This window comes from Linepithema humile, chromosome 2, assembly GCF_040581485.1.
Source record: "Linepithema humile isolate Giens D197 chromosome 2, Lhum_UNIL_v1.0, whole genome shotgun sequence".
Classification (NCBI taxonomy): Eukaryota; Metazoa; Arthropoda; class Insecta; order Hymenoptera; family Formicidae; genus Linepithema; species Linepithema humile.
In genome coordinates, this window is record NC_090129.1 from 858680 (window position 1) to 880567 (window position 21888).

The 21888-nt window shown below is 43.0% G+C and overlaps 1 protein-coding gene across 1 annotated transcript in view; it reads left to right on the forward strand.

Moving 5' to 3' along the window:
• ptc (protein patched) overlaps window positions 1–21888 on the forward strand; it is a 39468-nt gene that overhangs the window by 14197 nt on the left and 3383 nt on the right. The window contains exons 3-11 of the mRNA XM_012376076.2: window positions 11408–11597; window positions 12084–12153; window positions 14368–14465; window positions 14563–14803; window positions 18006–18416; window positions 18562–19209; window positions 19429–20631; window positions 20881–21369; window positions 21516–21639. Coding sequence (XP_012231499.1) covers window positions 11408–11597; window positions 12084–12153; window positions 14368–14465; window positions 14563–14803; window positions 18006–18416; window positions 18562–19209; window positions 19429–20631; window positions 20881–21369; window positions 21516–21639 — 3474 coding nt within the window. The remainder of the gene's footprint in view (window positions 1–11407; window positions 11598–12083; window positions 12154–14367; window positions 14466–14562; window positions 14804–18005; window positions 18417–18561; window positions 19210–19428; window positions 20632–20880; window positions 21370–21515; window positions 21640–21888) is intronic.

Below are 21888 nucleotides of genomic sequence, written 5' to 3' on the forward strand. Positions count from 1 at the left end.
ACGGCTAACTGTATAGAGATTCTTTCGACGCGCTCGAGTTGGCACGAAGAAACGCCGAGTCGTGTCCCGGTTTTCGATCGGAGGGGAAGATACACCGGACCTCCTAGATCGCGTCGTCCGCGACTAATCCTTCGTGCGGACGTTCCTACGTGACACTTGACCCCGTGAAACTTCACACCGAGAACAAGTGTTTTTCTCCCGCGCGTGTGTATCTCTCTGATAATAACGGTACGATCGGCGTGAACCATCGATCGCAATTATATACGACATTCAGCGACAACCATGAAGTATTAGATAGGAATTTGATAATTCTCGTGTAATTTTGTGTAATTTTGGTGACACAAATTTGCCGTCAATTTTGAAATTTTCTCAAATCAAGAAATATGAAAAACTTGAAGAATTATTTCTTAGACGAAAAATTTTATCTTAGAATTTTAATCCTGGAATTAACATTGCGGATACTTTTGTACAATTTCACACTCTTTGCAATTTTTTAAATATTTTTATTGCTTATAAAGATTACTTGGGAATTAATTAGTTAATAAAGAGATGTTTCTTTCGGTCGATAAGTCGGTGAATATTGCGATCTTCTATGTCCAAATTTTCCGGCGTGTCGGAAGCACGCGCGTAATGTCGCGAACCATTCTTTCCACCTTTCACGAGCGCGACGAGCGTTCAACGATCGGTATGCGCCCGATCGGTTCCCGCGACTACGAAAGTCGCAACCCGATCGCCGTCGGCAGTCACGGCGATAAACCCGCCGCTGTTAAGGATTTATAAGGATCGTTAAAAGAGGCGCGGAACGTTGGATTTGCGATCTGGCCCGAGGCACTCGCTTCGTCTTTCGGTATTTCTTTTTGCGCCATTGTACGATTGTGTGGCCTTAACATTTATGGCCTTTGAGGAATTTATATGTTATTAATGTTATATAAATTGATGTGTTATTACACACTTCCGTTACACGACATTCGCAAATAACTCGCGCGAGATTACCTATATGAAAACTTAGTACGGTACAGTTTTAACTCAATTTGTGCAAAATGTTCACTAAAAACAATTTTCTCTTAACAAAGTAAAATTGTCTATTTAGAACGTCTTGTCTTTTACGAATTTTTATGAACGTATAACATTCATAACACTTGAAAGAATCAATTATTTAAAAAAATTTGAAATATAATTTTATTTAACGCGTTTGATAAAACGAAACATTTCAATAGCACAAAGAATTGGCGTGGAAAATGATGTGTCCAATCGCAAGTATCGGCGCCTAAGGGGTTAATCACTCGCCGCCGCGTCTTGCGTTTATTTTCTCCCAACATACGATAGTAATCTAAATCTTCTCTCGTTTGTACGACGGGGCGATCGTCGTCACCCACCGGACGCACGCGCTCGTGTTTAATCGGCCCTTCTGAAAAGACTACGCCCGCATGGCATGCTGCGCAAGTCACCTCACGGATATCCGGTACCGATGGAGACGCGTATACACTATCGTCAGAAAGTTTGGGAATGGAATAAACAGTTATTGATATCTTGCATCTATATCTTGAAATTTTTTCTTTTTATTGCCAAATACTTTTCGATGTCGTAAAGACTTGAGTGAATTATGTGCGTTCGAAGAAACGAATTCAAATTTGATTTTTTAATATTATATTTTAATTATTTTAATATTATATTTTAATTACAATATAATTAAATTTATTACTTAACAGTAATATTTTCGGAGATAAAATGTAAAGTTTTGTCTAAAATATTCTGTGATCTCTATCTTTTGCATGTTTCTGAATTTTCCGACGACAGAGTGTACGTACATCTCGACGTCGTTATCTCATAGCACTGGTCTGCCTTTGCTGGAGGTGTTATATTCCTTTACACATGCTTCGACTCCTCGCGCCATACACCACGTCGCATAATTCTTCCTTCACTTTTCCACATTGCGCCAGTACCTCGGTAAATAATCCGAGTGACAGCCGGAGCTGCGTCGCGATGTATTCAAGTACATTCTCCACACAATCGGGAGAATACCGAGAACGTACTTAACTCTTGAAGCGCTGTCGTTCAACGTTCAACTTTCCTTTCGTTCCGTCTCGAACGCTGCGAAATTTTACGATTTATATAGATTCGACAAATCAGATTTTTAACAAATATCGAAACGCGCCGATATTATATCGTAATATTTAATCAATGTTGCACTCTTTAATTATTATAAATGCCTTCGAATTGCCGTGCGTTATTCGACGGCATTACTAATAATTGGGCGCATTCTTTCAAGACGGTAAAATTTGAAGAGAGCATTCATAATTGAACGGATAGCTCTCGGTGGTTATGAGCAGAAAAACATTTCGGCGCCGATACAAAGACGCAGTCGAAACGGCTGTCCGACGCCCGAGGGAGACGTGCAACAACGATTGGCGCATGCAACTGCGTCCGGTGCAAGTGCAGAAGTATCGGCTTTCAATCACCTGCACTCGTACTTACAATCCACCGTCCGGCTTTCTTTCGTTCCGAATTCGTTGCGCTATTTTCGATGCGAGAAAAACGCAACCGCGCGGTCTACATCTGCCGGTGAGTTATATCGAAAAAGTACCCAAAATCGCGGATGTTCTAATAAGAGTTGCGCGTATTCTTTTTATTAAATATACCTTTTTTTTAATTATTTGCGCACTTTTTTATTAATCATACTGCATTGTATCATGTTTGCGCGGATAAAAGTAAAACGCTGAAAAAAAATGACATATGCAAAGTTCGTATTTTGAAATGCGAGAATATCGTCTGTGTGCTGCGGAATTCGTGCAGTTTGTACACAGACGCGATTGCCGGAAGGTTAAGCAGAAACGTGAATGGCACACGCGCCAATATATCCGTTCTCTTCTTTTTCTCCGCTCCGGACAACTGCGTGTGGCGGGAAGCGTTTAGCATTCATGGGGGGGAACGGGGAGAAACACAGTGTGCTGGAAAAAGACGGGAATAGCTTATTTTGCCTCCGCCTCGAAGTAAGAGCAACAATGTGTACAGGATGCTTCAAGAAAGATTCACTGCATCACAACAAATTTTCTTTTACTTAATTCTGAGACGATTGTTCTGTAGAACAATTGTCATTTAATCTCGAATCGTTCTCGCCATTTTTCAGCTTGAGATAATGAATGGGAAAATACATTTTAAACAGTGGAAAATAAAATTTATACTTTTGTTAGAAGAATTAAATTCAAGCTTTTTATTGCAAAATAATGAAATTAATTAATCCTTGCTTGTCGAGTAAACAAATTTATTCGTTGAAAATTCTAATTTTATATTATACTTTACTTTACTCGCGCTTTCTATTTAAAAATACTGCATGTGCATTGAAATGATAGTTCTGAAACACTGTATGGATTACAAGACATGAAACGATGAAAATAATTAGAGAAGCAATTGAACGATCGTTGCAACTCAAGATTAACATTAATCACGCTGTTGACTATACGTTTCTTTCTCGATATCGCCGCCTATTACGTAATTGATTTTCTTTTACAAGTAATTTGCAAGGGTTTTTGCAAACCCGTCCACAAACTACAGATTTTCTCATGCAATGCGGAAGGCTGCAGCCTATAAATTACAACTTCTTCGCTTATAACACGTTCATTAGAGGGTAATTTACATTTACTGCTACTAACTACAGGATGCAAGGTCGAAATGAGAGAGCTAGGACACACTCGTCGACCGGTCTCGTCCGAGCGGTTTAATATATGACTTAATCCAGAATATTAGAGAGCCGATAAAGAAATTACACGCGAGAGCGGCTTGCCGCCGCGCCGAGCAGAATTACACCGCATATCACTACCGTGGTACAGAGTGTTCTACTTTTACCGCATCAACTCTTTGCAATTCGGGAAGAATATTAAAAATAAAACTTTTTAGCACTGTTAAGTAAAAGTTAAGTAAAAAGAAAATATTTTCATATAATGGTTTTTGACAGTCGGCTGCGTATAGCTGAATAATGCAAGAATTGGAAAAGCGACAGGTGTTTTCTCGTAAACAGCGGCAGTTCCGTGTCAAAGGGTAAACAGCCCATTTACATTCGTGATCCCGAAGGTTTCACAAGCTCCGGTGTGAATCCGGTACTCAATAACGCGCAACAACAATTGTACGTCGAGTAAACAGAAGATGAGATCCTCTGTTTATGCGGCCGTCCGTCCGTTCGTCCGTCCGTCCGTCCGTCCGTCCGTCGGTGGAACAACAACAGATTCCTGGTGGGTCTTTGGACGACGGTCTTCTAGCTCGTTCTCTCTCTCTCTCTCTCGCTCCATCCTCGCCTCGTCCCATCGCGCTCTTTTTCTTCCTCTCAGCTTCTTCTCTCCGGTCTCTCTCCCTCTCCCTTTCTCTCCCTTGGCATCTTACCTCCTTCTTTTTCGCCGTCGCTCCTCTCTCTTACCCACTGGAAGGCATGGAGGCCTAATGAAGATGTAAGCACTCGGCCGGCTCTCGTGCACGGCTGTGCTTTCGTCCTCCGTCCGTCCTTGTCGCACTAACGCGACAAGGCGGCTTCCTTGGCCCTGTACAGGTCGTTCCAAGTATGTCAGGTTGATCGGACTACTTTTCTGATGCGTGATCCCTTGAGTCAGGAGTTTGATGAATCAGCGAGGAGATCTCTTTGGGAGAGAAGCTCTCTTTGATAGCTTATTATTTTTTTTATTGCGATAAATAAGATAAATTAAATCCTCTTTAAAATATATGATTCGAAAAAGTCTGAAATGCATTTCTTCGACATTAATTAATACATTTTGCTTTAAGTACCTAATTTTATTTTTGATATAAAAGTTGTCTCTGTTTAATGTATTCGGTGGTTTCTTTTTAGATGAAGACGATAAGATTGAAAGACGTATTTGATTAATGTGAATTGATTTAAATAATTTATCACATTTTTATCCTCTTAATTTGAGGTGTTTGATAAATGACTCAGGAAAGATTCATTACAAGTTTTAACAACATTTTTTAAATTATCTCATATTTAAAACAGGCGTCTTTATAATTTTATGTGACAAGAATATTTAATGTTTTATGTAATTAAATAAAACAACAGGCTTTTCTCCACTTTTTTAACATATCATATTTCGAATCAAACTTTGTTATTTTATTCTAAATTAAATTTATTTATTTCAGTAGGAAATCAATTTTTATACAATTTAGATTATTGCTTATTGTAGAAACAACAATTTCTAAAATAGTTGTCTATCAATCCACTAATGAATGCCAGATTAATGTTTAAAGAATAGGAGAGTAAAGTTAAATTTATTCTGTCTTGAAATAAGCTGCGTTTAAAGACGCAGTTTTGTTTGCAAATTTCTTTAAAAAATAGTTGTGAACGAGTATAAGCCTTAACTAACAAGCCTTACAATAAAGTAAAAGGTGACATAAGTAAATTGACCTTAATACGAGTAAATTAGCGACTATTTAATCGACAGAAGTATACATGAGTAAATTGAGGAAATTAAATTTTTGACGAAGTACAACCCATACAACGTCTCGTAAATGCGAGCGTGGAATGCGGAATTGATACGTAAAAAAGATTGTTGATAGACCGGTATTTATTTATGATCCACTCAGCTCCATACTTGGTCGTGACTATTACATTACTATAATAGCGTTTCAAATGCAGTGACCATAAACTACACTGGTGGGCTATAAAATTTTATTTCAGTCCTTTAATTTCCAATGTAACTGTTTCTCTCCGTTTGTCAACGAGTATAACTTATAAGAATCTACAATATGAAAAATCTCGGTTTTTTGCGTCTTTAAAAAAGTGCGGATTTGTCATTTGGTTTATTTAAACGTTTTTAAAGCCGCCGATCCGAGTTGAATAGCATTCCGCTGAAAATCCGCGGAAAACTTTTCGCGAGCGTGTATTTCGCGGATGAATGGCTGGTACTGTGTGCTCTCTCTCTCTCTCTCTCTCTCTCTCTCTCTTTCTCGTGTGTGCGATTGATGCGCATCAGACGGATAGTAGAGAAGAGGAGTCGCGCGAGATGGAGAAAGGAAGCGCGCCGTGTGGCGTGGTGCGCGCCCGGGAGAGGGTGGGCCAGCAGCCGCTACTCTGTATAGGAACTCTCTTGTGGCCCCTTTTACTGACTATTCCTGATGGAGAGTGTCGTGAGAGCGACGGAGAGGGTACGTGAGCCGCGCGCGTGTGGACGCGGAGCGAGCGAGCGAGCGAACGACGATTGCGAATCTTGGGAAGGGGTCGGTCGGCGAGGGGGCGAACCAGGGGCCCCACGAAGCTGGACTCTCTCGCTCTCGGCTCGGCTTGGCTTGGCTCGACTCGACTCTCTGGAGAGAAGATCCGAGACTTGGCTCAGGCACGCAGGCCCACCGCTGGTTGGCTGGTTGGCTTGGCGCACAGAGAGCTCACCAGGCCACCCACCGCGACCATTCACCGGAACCGAGCCCCATCCAATGTCAGTGGCTCTCATGTACTCTTATAGAGATTTCGCGGCTTCTTGAGAGAGAGATATGAAACGGGAGATGTGGGTAATCGACCCAGGATTCGCGGTTTTAACAAGATACGTTGTCATTTGGAAATTATATGAAAATTATTCTGAGAACATCTGTTGTTAATTAATATTTTGTTTTATCTCTTATATCTATATACCATATAATTAAGTTTTCTGTGAAAACATTGCAAAAATTGATAAAGTGAATGTTGAAAAATATTATGAATTCGCGCAACTTCTGAAGAAAAGAAACGAAAGGGGAACTCGAGATGTAACCTGCGATTTGATTGCAATTCAATATTTTGTTACATTTTAATATGTATAATAATTCTACAAAGAAAAAATTTTAAAATATCATGAATTTACGTGCGACTTTATTTCTAATTCGAGTTCTCTGATTTTTGATCCGATTTTTCATCTTTAGACTAAAATTGCGGCTTGGGAATCAACTTTTTATATACATATTACGAACTATGTAACATGATTACAAACTATTTTAATTTAAAAAGCTGAAATGTGAAAAGAGGCAGTTATAATAAAAATATACTATCGTCACTTTGTGGGCACTAGAAGGCGTACAGGAAATTGCCTATTAAAGAGGAAAGATGATGAAAATCTTGATGATCATTTCATTATGCATTTTCGCCTGTACGTAAATCGATTTTTCCTGATAAACTGTAATCGGATTTTTACATCGTCAATTTGTGGAGGGGATGTCGGCAGGATTTCGTTAAAGAAAACGAGGAATTGAATGCCACTTGCACGAGGAACCGCCCATTAATCTCACGAAAAGGAAAGCGGGACGGGCACGCTCTTCTCGCACGCAGGAATTTCTAGACATTTCCTCGAAGATTGGAAACGACGCGTAAGCTGGGGCGTGTCGTAGAAACAAGGACTCCTAACGAGGCTGAAGCCACGTGGTCCGTACATTTTCACACACCATAAAGCTGTTCACACTTGCGCGCCAACCAGAGATGAATAGATTCATCTCTGATGTGAGGACTGCCGATCGATCTGGAATAAGTAATCCGAGTAATATCGTGTCGAGTGTTTTAATGTGGGATGCTTACATCACCTCAAGGAATATTTGTCTTCTATCAGAAATGGTTTTCGTTTGCGGTTTTAACCGCAAGAGAGAGAGAGAATTTTTAGAAATTTATACACTAGAATCATTTTTATCCGAATGATGCCTGTTTTTGTGATTCACTAAAATACGAATACAATAATGATTTTGAATTTTTCTGTGACAGGAAAAATGTAACGATTGTCGAATTTATTTTTTTTTTAATTTTGACGTCAACTATGACGTTATAAATAATATTAAAATAAATTACATAGCGACGGAATATCGTATTACATAAAAATCTCGTATAAGAAAATTATTATTTCTAAATTAACAAAACCAGTATCAGCGCTCCGGCGCTTCAAACACAAGACAAAGACCAGATGAGACCGGAAGAGCTCTCGTAGTATAAGTAGACTGCATCGGCATGCACCTGCTTCCCTCCCTTCGGGAAGTTCTCTGGCTCTCGTCTTCGAAGAGAACTTGCATCGAGCCCGATCGGGCATAAACGTCGATTTACAATCGGGATATATATCAATCGTTTCCCAGTGCTCGAGTCGAAATCGTTATACCCAAGCCTAATAGAGAGCTCTTTCCTCTCCGCAATTGGAAGACGCGGTCGTTAGACTGCGCGATATCGCATTAACGTCGATGACCGGTCTGATCCCGGAGAACTCTGTCGCGGAGAGAGTGGGACCTCCATGGACTTCCGCCGCGAGAAAGAACGACGGACGTCGTAGCCGGAAAATCGGGCGTCACGGTCGTGGAACGGGCGCGCGGTGTTCCCCCGATGTTGCGCGAGCGATGCCAGGATGCGCAAAGTTCGCGGAAACAATAGGGGAGGAACGAGTGAATGAGGCGCGCCGGCGGAGCTGAAAGAGACGACACGCGGCCATTCAAGGGTGCCCCGGAGCGAGCGGGACCAACCGCCGACGCGGAGAGATCGGCCCGCAATCACGGTAGCCGGAAGGGTGCAGATAGACCGTGGGGCGACGGGGGTTTCGAGGGGGAGACGCAGCCTGTGCCCTTCTCCGTGAACTAGACAGGGACGGAGAAATAATTACAGAGACGCCTCGTCGATAAATCAAGCCCTTTCTCCGTTTCTCTCGCTCTTCCTCTTTCCCTCTCGCGCCCTCTCCGTCTATCCCTCTCCTTCCCTCCGCGAGGGGAGAGAGTACGGCGGTGCCCTGGCTGCGCAAAAGTCCCCCTCTAAAGCGTTCTCTCTGTCGGCGCTGCTGCCCTTTTTCACTATCTCTCTTTCTGTCTCTCCAATCTCCCTCTCTGCTCTCCGCGCGCGCTTTCCACCGTTAAGCCACGTTTCTTGCTTCGTAGAGCAGAGAGTAGTGTCTTTATTACGCTCGGTGCCTGGCCGCATTCTACAGGCTGACTCACAAACTCACGAAACTCGCCGCTGTTGTGACAGTTGTATAAAACTTGCCATTCAGTAGCGAATGATATGATGAAAATATTTAATTTTTCTCTACGGAAAACCGTCACAACGCAAATTAGCTTGCTGCGAAAAACTTGTTATATTTGCCAAATCAAGTTGGAAACGAAATCGAAGTAAATTACGAAGTTATTTTTAATCAAAATGGTTATCATTGACATCAATACCGTTTTATCATTAAAAAGAAATTTCTAATGAACCTTTTTAAAATTTCGATTATTTCAAATAGAATTTGATTAAAAAAAAAATAAATTCCAACGAAATCGAATTAGACTGGCGCAACTGCATCGTTCACGGACGATTTGCAGAATTTTCAGACCGTAATAATCTAAACTTGAAAGATTTAAGCCGGAGATCCGTTTTCTTTTCAGCACCCTTATTATCTTTGTGGTGAGGATACTCGACCTTTCCGCCGGATGTAAAAGAATGAGCAAAATTTCGTAATCAGCACTCGTTCTCTCTCATCTTCCAAGCTACTTATCGTTACTGAAATATTAAAGATTTCTTTTGATAAAAATTTTGAAGAAAATTTAATTGCATGTAAATAAATTTCTTTTATTTTTATTTTCTCTCAGATTTCTTTAAAATTAAATCAAACTGAATCGAATTGTTTTTTAAAGAGCAACAATTAGATAAATCTTTATCGTATTTAATTTTCTTAAGCAGTGGACAAAAATGAGATACCAAAACACCGACTGTAAAATATGATATCACCGCATTTTTTTCACAATTGCGAAATTAATTTGGAAATTGTACAAATGCAAATACAGATTTTCGAAGCGCTGTTTTTCAGCATCAATCTAGAACAGCAAGGCTATATTTCTCTCGCATTGTAAAAAGTGACTAATTTTTGTATCTTTAACTTCAAGATTTCCTCCAGCAAAAACTGTGCACTATATTTTCCCGGAACCATTCAACTTTGAGCCCGACATTCTACCTGAGATTAATCTATCGAAAATAATGCAGTGTGCCACTGGCGAATATCGCGATCTAAGGACACTCGGCGACTCCTTCGCGATTTTCGCAAGATTGTTTGAGAACCTCTTCCGCGCGGCGAGCAATACGGGTGGTCCACAGCGACCGCGTCGTGGCGGAACGAGCAAATACGCCGTCGGCATTTTTGACGGTGAAATCTGACTAGGTGGGATACCAGGGTACCCCGCGCGCGCGCGCAACGGCCATCATCCTCGTGTGCCCCTCGTCCATTACTACTGCTCGTACGGTGTATTACTCCTTTAAATCGCGGCAGCGTCGTCGTTCTCCCGTAAAGACGACTCCGACTTCTTGTCTCGCTTCTTCAAGTGGTTTATAAAAAAAGCGAAGTGGATCCGGCGCGAGATGCTCATACGTGCGTGCACACTTTCGAGGAAAATAACTCTCCCGCGCGAGACGTCCTTTTTAAGATCACTTCGAAATCTCTTCCGTGTTGGATCTTTTTGGAGAGCCGTAGAGCGACGGCGAGACGCCGCCGCTGCCGTTGTGTCGAACATTTCTCCGAGCTGAAATTGCAACGGCGTTCCTTCCGCCTCATTATTCCGGATGTTCGCTTTCGGGATTCTCAGATCGTATCGTCGAAAGTAAAGAAATTATGAATATTTTCCTTATCTCGTACATTGAGATAAATTTTTTTCTCGCATAATATCACGTTCCTGTTGCTTGTACTGCATTTGAATAAGAAAACGAGCTATAAATGCGTTTAAAAAAAGGGGCGCCGGGTTAACGGTAACGAGAATAATCTACGAGATTCGTATCACGTGTCTCCTTTCGCATTTTGGACCGCTATTTTCACGTCTGCTCTTTCTCTTCTGGGAATATTTTACTGGTAGACTGCCAGAGGAATTTTTCGTCGGTACAAAGACGTACGGAAATGTGTATGTTACAACACTGTCTCGCTCGATGTTTCTCTTCGGAGAACTGCGCACCGGTCACAAATATCACTCGTCTGAAAGAAAGGTTATAAAGTCGTCTCACCGAAAAGCCGCAAGAATTTTTGGCATTGTATTGTTTCCCCTTTAAATTCCGTTACTCTTTTTTTTTAAAAAGCGTAAACTGAATTTTGCACACACGTTGCTAATATTTTTTATTTATATTAAATACAGGGATATTTGGAATCGATTTTTCGTTAGCAGAAATATCGATAGAGATATTATTTACTGCAATTTTTCAGTTTTTTTATGCATTGTATATTTTTGTAATTAAATCTCAAATTTTTTATTATTACTAAAATTAAAGGTTTTTTTTTCTTAATTCGTGAGAAGCTCTTCTCTTTCAATCGCTTGTAACGCGCAAATTATTGACGCCTCGACATTTTTGCTAAGAAAAAGATGGCTCCAAAATGATGAACAAAGAAAAATTAATTTATTATAAGATTGTTTTCAAAATTCCGCACAACACTAACGAGTTTAACGTTTGCAATCTGATTTCTGCTTGCAGAAGGCGGAAGATTACAAAGGGAGTTGACCTATGCCTCGGAAGCGCTCGGCGAGGCTGCCTCCTCGACACACCAGCTCGTCATCCAGACGCCGAGGCATGCCGGGGTGAATATCTTGCACGTGGCCGCGCTCAAGGAACACTTGACCGTCCTGAAGGTCGCGACACAGGTTACGGTGCACCTGTTCGACACGTGAGTTCTCCACGCTTTCTCATTTGTATATACGGAAAGGGAGCCGTACGCCCGGTATCGCGCGCCGGCGTTTAATTTGAAAGCCGGATTAATTAGCGAGGGGGGATCAGGTCATTTGGCATAATGACGGTATAATTAATCTTTACGATGGGAAGAATTGTAGAGTTTGTACAGGGTGTTCGGTTCCCATTGAAGCAAGATACAAGAAAATTATAAATATATAAATAAAATATTAAACTTATACAGTCTTTGAAAAATAGATTTAAAAATTGAAAAATTAGTCAAATATTTTCTGCTTCAAATTTGCATAACGATAACAATATTATCGCACTAGTAAATTTAGTTTTATGTAACAATGACTATTGGAAAATAGATTTCTTCTTAAATAGATGTTAAATTTTACGTTTCCGATTTTTTTGTATTAAAACAAATTATTGCCTAAGGAAACGCTGCGAAATCTCCTATTTACGAATGCTTGTGTTGCAGCACGTGGAGGCTCAAAGACTTATGCTACGCGCCGACCTTACCCACCTTCGACCTGCATTACATCGACCAGGTAATTCAAACGAGTATACACGCATGCATACGAGTCTGACATAAGCGTGCCCGCGCACGCAATGTGAATGGCGCGCGTGAACGCGTGTTTACGCACCTTTCTCGGTCATCAGACACCTAGCGAAGGCGTCAATGCCTGACATGTGTACGATGTGTCCGTTGATAAATTATTGATAAACTCTGCTAGCGAAACGTCGCGTATATTCAACGTTGAAATTTCTCAGTTCGGTTAAACCTGTGTATTATTAACAAAACCTGCCGTTAATTGCTAGAATTATTTATTGCTCCTGCATCACAACGTAAGTCGTGCATTCAAGTGTTTTCATGTATTTAATATTTAATTCTCTGATATTTCACTTGAATCTTTTGTTATGTAGAATTGTTATTTTTATCAACAGAATATTTAATTAATATACATGAATTTCTCAACATTTTTTTTAAAGAAATATCGAATCACCCTAAGTAAAAAAACAGTTGTGTACAAGTTTCTTCTCTAACGAGCGAGTACGTTAGAGAAGTGCGATAGTTGAGGCATTTCGAGTAGAAAAACGCGAGGTTTTATTACGTATACCAATCTGACTTCTAGGACATTACAACAAACGTGTTTCGCGAGGGATTGTTTTTTTATTTATTCGAATTTCTAATTATTGAAAATTACGAGTATATGAATATAAATTGATACAATAAAACGTTAATTTAACTTCGCTACAGAAAGAAAATAATTGCGGACGGAGACGAAACGCGGGATGTTGTCATTAAAATTCAGAGACTGAGATTTGAAGAAATGCTTGAAAATTCGCCAAACTTCTTTTGTTAAAGAAACAAGCGAATGAGGGGGATTTTCTCCGTATAGAGCGGTAAACAAAATCTGATCCGACTAATATCCGACTGCCCGACATTAACGATCGTCACACGGATTTTCTGGGTACTAGGCCATTACGAGGGCCCACCTCTGGGTTCCAGGAAACGGCCTCGGAATAGGGCCGTCCGCACACGTTATGTTCTTTCGTAACTCTGGCGCGTCTTACATCCCGTCAGACGGCGGGATAAGATCATCTTAGATTACACCTTGCATCTAAGCGATGTTTAAACAGCCCGTCTGCGTGCATTTCCTGAATGACACTTGAAAAGCAATCTCGCCAAGCTCGCAATTTGCATTCATTAAAGCAGACTCTCTCGCGCTCATTACTCGCGTATTGATTCGTCCAATTACTCGGCCGGAGAATTAAATTCTTTTAATTTTTTCAGAACGTTTCACCGAAGCGATACCAATTGAATTGAATTGGAGGACAATTTCTGTAATAGCAACCCTAATTTGCGAATTATACATTCGTGCGATTCACTATTCCCGACCGTTTTTTTTATGCGTCCGTTGTATAATAAAAGTAACTGGTCTGTGTTAAAAATTAATAAGTTCAACTCGTTAACGATAACAAAATTATTAAGTTAATAAGTTAAAATTAATAAGTTCAACGTTAACGATAACAAAATTATATGATATTGTTAACAATAATAATTGCATGGCAAAATTAATGCTCAAATTCAACGGGTTACAATTTTTTTTTTAGTTGAACTAAATATTGTTATCAAAAATCAAATTAAAGTATAAATTCGCTCGTAAAGAAACATTTACATCACTTCTCGAGGTGCCTATAAGCCTACGCAACTGCAAACACAGAGATGCACACGCCGTATCGGCTGCATCACACGCGGGGGGAGGGGGGGGAGGCTGCGAAGGGCGCAGGGCGAAAGAACAAGCAATTAGCGTTGAATAATGACATCGACGTCCCGCTGCGGTACACAGTAACGCGTCGGATGTGTTTCGTGCCATTTCACGCTAAAACAATCACTTTTCGGAGCGCAGAAAATAAACCTTCTGGATTTAATTAGCTTGAAATATGTACGAAGAAAGTCTAACGCTAATGTGCGATTAAAAAACAACACATGTAAGATATATTTAAGATGCAAATTCTTACGACATTTACAAAATGTGCCATTCACAGAATAATAAGTTTATTTTTTATCATAAAATTCTATTTCATTTGATTTTCCTTTACAAATTATTAAGTCCTTTTCTTGAATAAAACTGCGAAGGATGAGCTTTTGATGACAGAAATTTTTGAGAAAAGTTCTTTGTGATAAATCAAGCCCTAAATAATCTAGGATTGAACAATAATATTAAACCTAATTAATGATGATAATTGTTTCTTTGCAGATCTTTGAAAATATTATACCGTGCGCTATCATCACGCCGCTCGACTGTTTTTGGGAGGGCAGCAAGCTCTTGGGCCCGGAATTTCCCGTTCATCTACCGTGAGTATTTCCAATTAGCTTCACAGCAGCTTGTTAATAATATTGAACACGGCCCTCTCAGTCTCGCACATCGCTAACACTCAACGAAATTATTTAGATCTCTCTTTCGGTTAAGCAGTGGAACGAAGATGAACAAACCCGTTCAATGGACGAATCTTAATCCCACCGAACTGCTGGACGACATAAAGAAATTGCAATTCGCAAGTTCGTTTCCCTTTAAAACGCTCGAGGATCACATGAAGCGAGCCGGAATAACGAACGGCTATCAGAGCAAGCCTTGCCTGAACCCGGCGGATCCGGAATGTCCGGAAACCGCGCCTAACAAAAAATCTCAAAAGGTAAGATTCGTGCGATGCGCACACGTGAGGACCAATCTGTTAGAACAGCTTTCAAAGCTGTTCGGAAAAAAAAAAAAAAAACATAATTGTGTAACATTAAGATATTCTCGCCTGTTGGAAGTTTTTTGAGTGGAATTCACAATTTCGCGGCGCGAAAGATAAGCAGCGAATGCTTCGCATACCAAATGCACGGTTTAAATTTGGAAATGCGATAGGACGAAAATACGCGATTCCGAAGCGCTACGGCGAAAGTTGTGACTTGTCATTCGATTGGAGTACGTGTATCGCGTTAAACGAAAAATCACTGCAACAAGATAATATAAAGACGATGTCAGCGGCGCGACATTCGTCCACGCGGCTCGCGTCGTGAATAACAAGTGACCGTTTGAAATTCTCTAGCGGGCACTGCAGACGGTTTGTGCACGCACGTACGTAACGCGAACCGGTGGACGCTTTGATGTCCAGTCAGCGCGGTCTGCGGACGGCGGAGTGACGTCGGTGATGAATATTTAATCGCGCGCGTCCGCGCAATCGGAACCGCTGAATTTCTTTCGCGATATCTCGATGACGATATCGTTCGCATGCAGCTGTGCGATGAAAGCTTTTAAGTTAAGCGTCGCCTCGTTCAATTACGTCGCCGCAACTTTGCACGTGTTACGCACATTTCACACTCTCTGCATTAATTTCTCCGAAGATATTCTTGTGATTTTTATTAGAAATTTTGGCTATACTTATAGAATAATAACACGTCGATTGAATCAATTTTTTTACTCGAAAGCAGTCTTGTCGCTGCGCGGCGAGTGTCAGTCGCGACGGCCGTCGTCGATGATGACGTCCGCGGACGTTTGTCGCGCGACACCGGACGATTCAGCGAGGGTTTGATTTTGAATGAAGGAACGATTCCTGCGCGAAATGACCGATGAGTATGCGAGTCGCGTGGGCCACGGCGCGGCGGCCCATTAAAATAATAAAACCGAGTGACGTGCGTCATTATTGCGCTACGTCGGTGGTCGAGAGCATGCTTCCTCGGGCAGCCCAGGTCGGTCCCACACGCGCGCGCGCGCGCACCGCGCATCGCATTACGCGGCCGTCATTTCGGTGTCATTAACATACGTGCGCGGCCGGTCCGCTCTGACACGTGCACAACGTGAATCGCATCGCTACGCGCGCGATGCGTATATTAGCATCAACAAAGTTACATTTTCTTCTCTCTCTCTCTCTCTCTCTCTCTCTCTCTCTCTCTCTCTCTCTCTCTCTCCCCTCCCTCGCTCTCCTTCTCGTACCTTTTGCGCTTTTTTTTTTCACTCTCTCTCTCTCTCTCTCTCTCTCTCTCTCTCTCTCTCTCTCTCTCTTTCACGCACACATCTATTTCTATTTTTATAACGGGTATATGCGCGCTCTCGTACTTAAAGTAATTGCACTTAATGACCACGCGGCATGCATACGCTCTTCGGAATATTTCGAGTGTAGCTGCAGGCGGGGCACGTTGATCGGCTGTTTAAGTCCCGAGAACCGGCATCGCGTATTCCGCGTATACGGTATATGTCCCGGAGAGGTGCGCGTGATTGCCGCAGCATCTCCTCGCGCAGCAACTACTTTTTCGACTTGCCGGCCACCCGAAATTAACGCTACTAATTCATCGCTTCGCACTTAATTAATGTAGAAATAACAGATGTGTAAGCTTTGTTCGCGGGTAACTTAAAAATAGCTCTTCTCTTCCACGTCGCTTCGGCCAAAAAAGTATGCGTGAATGTGCGGGATAAGAAGCGCCAGCGACCTGCTTGCGTTTCTCTCGAACACATGTCTACGTCGCGCGAGGACGCGGTGTCGCGAGTAAAAAGCGCGGAAAGCGTGTCGATGAAACTTGACTACATTCTACACGCTTCTTCGTGGAATTACGCAACACCAGGCCGAGGTGTCGGATTTGAATCACACGTGTGCAATCGGGGACGATCGCGCGACTTTATTTGGTATGCCGTCGCTATGCAGCTCATCGTACACTTCCGATGCAGCGGCATTCGATGACGTGTCTATAATTCAATTAGAGCGACTGTCTGGTCAGAACCAGCTGCGACGACTCGATTGAACTAATAAAACACAAAAAGTGGAGCTCACGCATAAAGCGATGAGATAATGAAAAAAAAAAAAATCATTTATAAAAATAGATCTTTGATGTTTACTTATCTATTTTCTACATATTGCAATTTTCCAATTTCTATCATTAAGCTTTATATTGAAATTCCAAATCGAAGGATGCAATTTTATTATTTGTTTTTCGCGTGGTTTTCGAAAGTGTCTTTTTTTATTGTTTATACTTCGAAAAAGCTGCGGGTGTCCCAGCATTCTTGTGGAGGAAAAATTGACATAAAATTGAGCAAAGAAACCACAAATCAAAGAAAGAATATCAGGAAAGAAAACTTCTCTCGGCCAAGATGCGCCCAGACAATAATAATTCCGCGGTTGGGTTTCTATTCTTCGCCGCGTCGCGGAGAATGTCCGTCTGTTCTTCGTGTGATATAAAGGACAGTGGACGAGGCCCGAGGCCAGCTAGATCATCCGAAGTCACGGCTTTGGTATGCTCTTTTATAGGGCCCTATAAAAATCTCTCGTTGTGGGGTCCGCGCACCCCCGGCCACCCTATAAGAAAGAACGTCGCTCGAAACCCCCTGTAATAATTCTTTGTGTCGGGGGAATTCCTGGCGTGACTTGACACGGTTGCGCCTTCGGTCACGCTCGAGAAATTCATAGACGAAAAACAAAATGTTGCGGAAGGGCTCAAGGTTGACAGAGATAGGAGAAGAAACGCGATATGCCTGAGATGATTAACGCTTGAAATCGCAAGCGAGAGTTCAATCTCGCTCCCAATTATTATTTCTTTTTTTGTGTCAATTATTATTTCTAAATTAAATGAACGAAAAACTGTCGTTAGAAATCTGTCAATTCTCAGAAATCAATTGTGAAAAAATAATTGCTTCACTTTTATTTCACTTCTGTATGCGAGAGGAATATTACAATATTTTGGAGTTGATTTTTTTTTATGTACATAAAATTTCCAACAAAATTAGTATGTGGAATGAATGGGCTACCGATGCTGAAATGCAGAATCTGAAGATTTGCCTTGCGGACAGTTCATTTATTCCACATAGAAATATTAATATTATCGACAAAACAGTCTCGCAAATATCATCGCTGTCTGCGACAGGTACCTGACGTGGGAGCCGAATTGACAGGCGGCTGCTACGGATTCGCAGCGAAATACATGCACTGGCCGGAGGAGCTGGTGGTCGGCGGCGCCAAGCACAACAAGACGGGTCATTTGACCCGCGCGGCCGCGTTACAGACTGTGGTGCAGCTGATGGGAGAACGGGAGCTGTACGACTTCCTGTCGGCCACCTACAAGGTCCACCACATCGACTGGTCGCTGGAAAAGGCAACGCAGGTGTTGGAGACTTGGCAGCGGGCGTTCAGCAACGAGGTGAAGAGGATGGTGAACACCGCGAACGGGTCGGCGCCGTACAATCTGTACGCCTTTAGCACGACCACGATGAACGACATTCTTGGGAAGTACAGCGAGGTGTCCGTCATGAAGATCGCGATCGGATGCTCGGTGATGGTTAGAAAGAACTTTGTTAATAATTTGATTAATATTTTTTTTTTTTTGTTACTTTTTCTCACGATTGATTACAAAATATACGAAGGATACCGGAAGCCTCTTATTTCATCAGCCCATTTGACACAATTTTGCTTTATCTTTTCAGTTGCTGTATTCCGGATTCGTACTGTTTCGTTGGAGCGACCCGGTGCGCTCGCAGTCCGCAGTGGGAATAGCTGGTGTGATACTGGTCTGTGCCACGGCGGCTGCCGGATTGGGTTTCTGCGCGCTCCTCGGGATCCCGTTTAACGCCACAACGACACAGATAGTGCCGTTTCTCGCGCTCGGCCTGGGCGTGTACGAGATGTTCCTGCTGACACACACGTACGCCGAGCTGTCGGTGAATGAGGTGCCCAGCGGCGAGCAGACGGGCGTCGTTCTCAAACGAACCGGTCTGTCGGTGCTGCTGACGGGCCTCTGCACCGTTTCCGCCTTCTTCGCGGCGGCGATAATACCGATCCCGGTCCTGCGAACGTTCTGTCTGCAGGCTGGTATTCTCTTGCTGTTCAACTTGGGCGCCATGCTGCTGATATTCCCCGCGATGATCAGCCTGGACTTGCGACGGCGGCGTTCCGGCAGACGGGATATCCTCTGCTGTTGCCTGCCAGCGCCGATCAATCCGATCGGCAAGAACAAATATTCCGCGAAGAACAACGGCACGGTCAAGCAGACGGTCACCAGAGCGATACCACCTGAGAGACGAGAAACCTGCACGCAGATCTTAACGTCACAGAACACGCAGAACGAATCCTGGGTATGAAATGACATACATGTATGCATACCGTATGCACATTTCATTTTACTTTGACGTTTTGCGAGAATAAATATACCGAATTCTAGCAATTGATTTTAACGAAAAGTTTTAGTTTTAAAAGAGAAGAAAAGCTATAAAAAAATGATAGTTATAGTTTTGATCCGTTTGCATCGTGAAATTGCAAAGCAAGCCTACAAGCAGCCTTTTTTGTTGTTGCAGATAGGAGGAAATATCATGGATGCGGAATTGGACAAGCAGTGTACGGAGGCGGACGCTCTGACCGATTGTTCGCAATCCAACGACTGCCTGAGCTTCTCCCTGACGCAGCTTGCGGCTCGGTATTACGCACCGTTCATCAGCAAAGTGGCCACCAAAGTGTGCGGCATGATATTCATGGCGATCGTATTGGCCTGCAGCGTGTGGCAGGCGATGCGTGTGCGCGACGGTCTAGATCTGACCGATCTTGTGCCACAAAACTCGAACGAGCACGCATTTCTGGCCGCCCAGGCGAAACATTTCGGCTTCTACAACATGTATGCGGTGACCGGTCGGGACTTTGAGTATCCGAACAATCAGCGGGTGCTTTACGATTATCACGACGCCTTCATGCGGATCAAGAACGTCATCAAGAACGATAACGGAGGCCTGCCGGAATTCTGGCTCAGTCTGTTCCGCGAATGGCTGAAGGGCCTGCAGGCGGCGTTCGACAAAGACTACAGCAACGGTTGCATCACTCAGGAAAGGTGGTACCACAACGCCAGCGACGAGGCGATCCTCGCGTACAAGCTGCTCGTACAGACCGGCCACGTGGACAATCCGATCGACAAATCGTTGGTCACTCACGTGCGACTCGTCGACAACGAGGGCGTCATCAATCCGCGCGCCTTCTACAATTACTTGAGCGCGTGGGCGTCCAACGACGCGCTCGCTTACGGCGCCTCGCAGGCGAACCTGAGGCCCGAGCCGCGCGTGTGGATTTACACCAACGATCACGAGCTCAAGATCCCAAAAAGCATGCCGCTTACTTACGCGCAGATGCCGTTCTATCTGCACAGGCTCACCGACACGCAGGAAATCACGGAACTGATCAGCAGCGTCCGGAAATTGTGCAAGAGATTTGAGGAGCGCGGTCTGCCGAATTTCCCGTCCGGTATACCGTTTCTGTTCTGGGAACAGTACATGGATCTGAGAAGCTGGCTGGGCTTCGCCTTGCTGACTGCGCTGGGTGTGAGCGTCGTCGTGGTTGCAGTGCTGCTACTGAACATGTGGGCTGCTTTACTGGTCGGCATTTCCCTCGCCTCCGTTGTTCTGCAGCTCTTGGGTATCATGGGCATATTCGGTATCAAATTGAGCGCGGTGTCCGCCGTGTTGCTGGTGGTCAGTGTGGGCATAGCTGTTCATTTCACCGTGCACATTTGTTTGGTGAGTGCGCAAATTCGAAAAAGTCAGTCTTCTCTCTTAGCATTAACTTGATTCTTTTAACATTCAGACTTCTTACATCTCACTTGATAGGAAATTGTCAAAGCGACAATTTGTATTCTATTTCACTTCTCTTTCTTCGAGGATCCAAAAACGATCGAAACGTTTGTCATTTTTATTGAATATTGATATAATTTTTTTTTCTTTTATTTTTTTTTTTTACAAGTTTACTAATATATATTACTTTTCCAGAGTTTCATCACGAGTGTGGGCAGCAGGGACCGCAGAACGCGCTTGTCTCTGGAGCACATGTACTCTCCAATTGTCCACGGTGCATGCACCACGCTGATCGCGGTGCTGATGCTTGCCTTTTCGGAGTTCGACTTCATAGTCAATTACTTCTTCTTTGTGCTGCTCTTCATGATCTTTATCGGCCTTTTCAACGGACTCTTTTTCTTCCCGATCTTGCTATCTCTGATCGGCCCGTCGGCCGAAGTGATCCCGAATGATCATCCGGATCGCATATCCACGCCGACGCCGCCGGCGTCGCCCATCGTGAGACGATCCAAGCCGCCTACGATGCCGAGGAGATCTCTCAAGATCGACAATTCCCGGCTGCACGCCGAGCCGTCGCTCACGACCATCACCGAGGAGCCCAACTCGTGGCACAGCACGCAAGAGTCCTGCATCATCGTCCAGCCGGAACTCAAGGTGGAGACCACGTCCACTTGCGGCAATCAGGTACGTTCGCGCAGTGTTGTGACAATAAACAGATTCGCGATTTGATATCGATTATCGATCAGCATGGAACACCTTTTCTAATAAAGCGTCATTTGTCGCGTCCCTGTGAGCATGACTAACGCGTGTGTTCTCATTTTGACTAACAGAACTGTAGCGGATCGGACACGAGTGGGTCTAGTCGAACGTCGCCGGTTCCGTCCACGTCACACATCACCACTAAAGTCACTGCGACGGCGAACATAAAGGTCGAAGTTCACACGCCATTGACCAGTGAGTATCTAATTTCGCAGATTCTTCAAAGTTATTCCGAAGCGCCTCCGAAGTTATCCGAGATCTGAACTAACCCGAAAAATGCTTTCTTACTAATGCACATAACTGTGATTGAGTATTGCCGGAAAATATCGACTTTTAAATAATGTTTTTTTCTTTTCTTTGTTAATATTCTTAAAAAAATCTTACTTAAAAGATGCAATACTCGCCAAAATACGTATATAACATTGTACACGCACATTGCGAAAG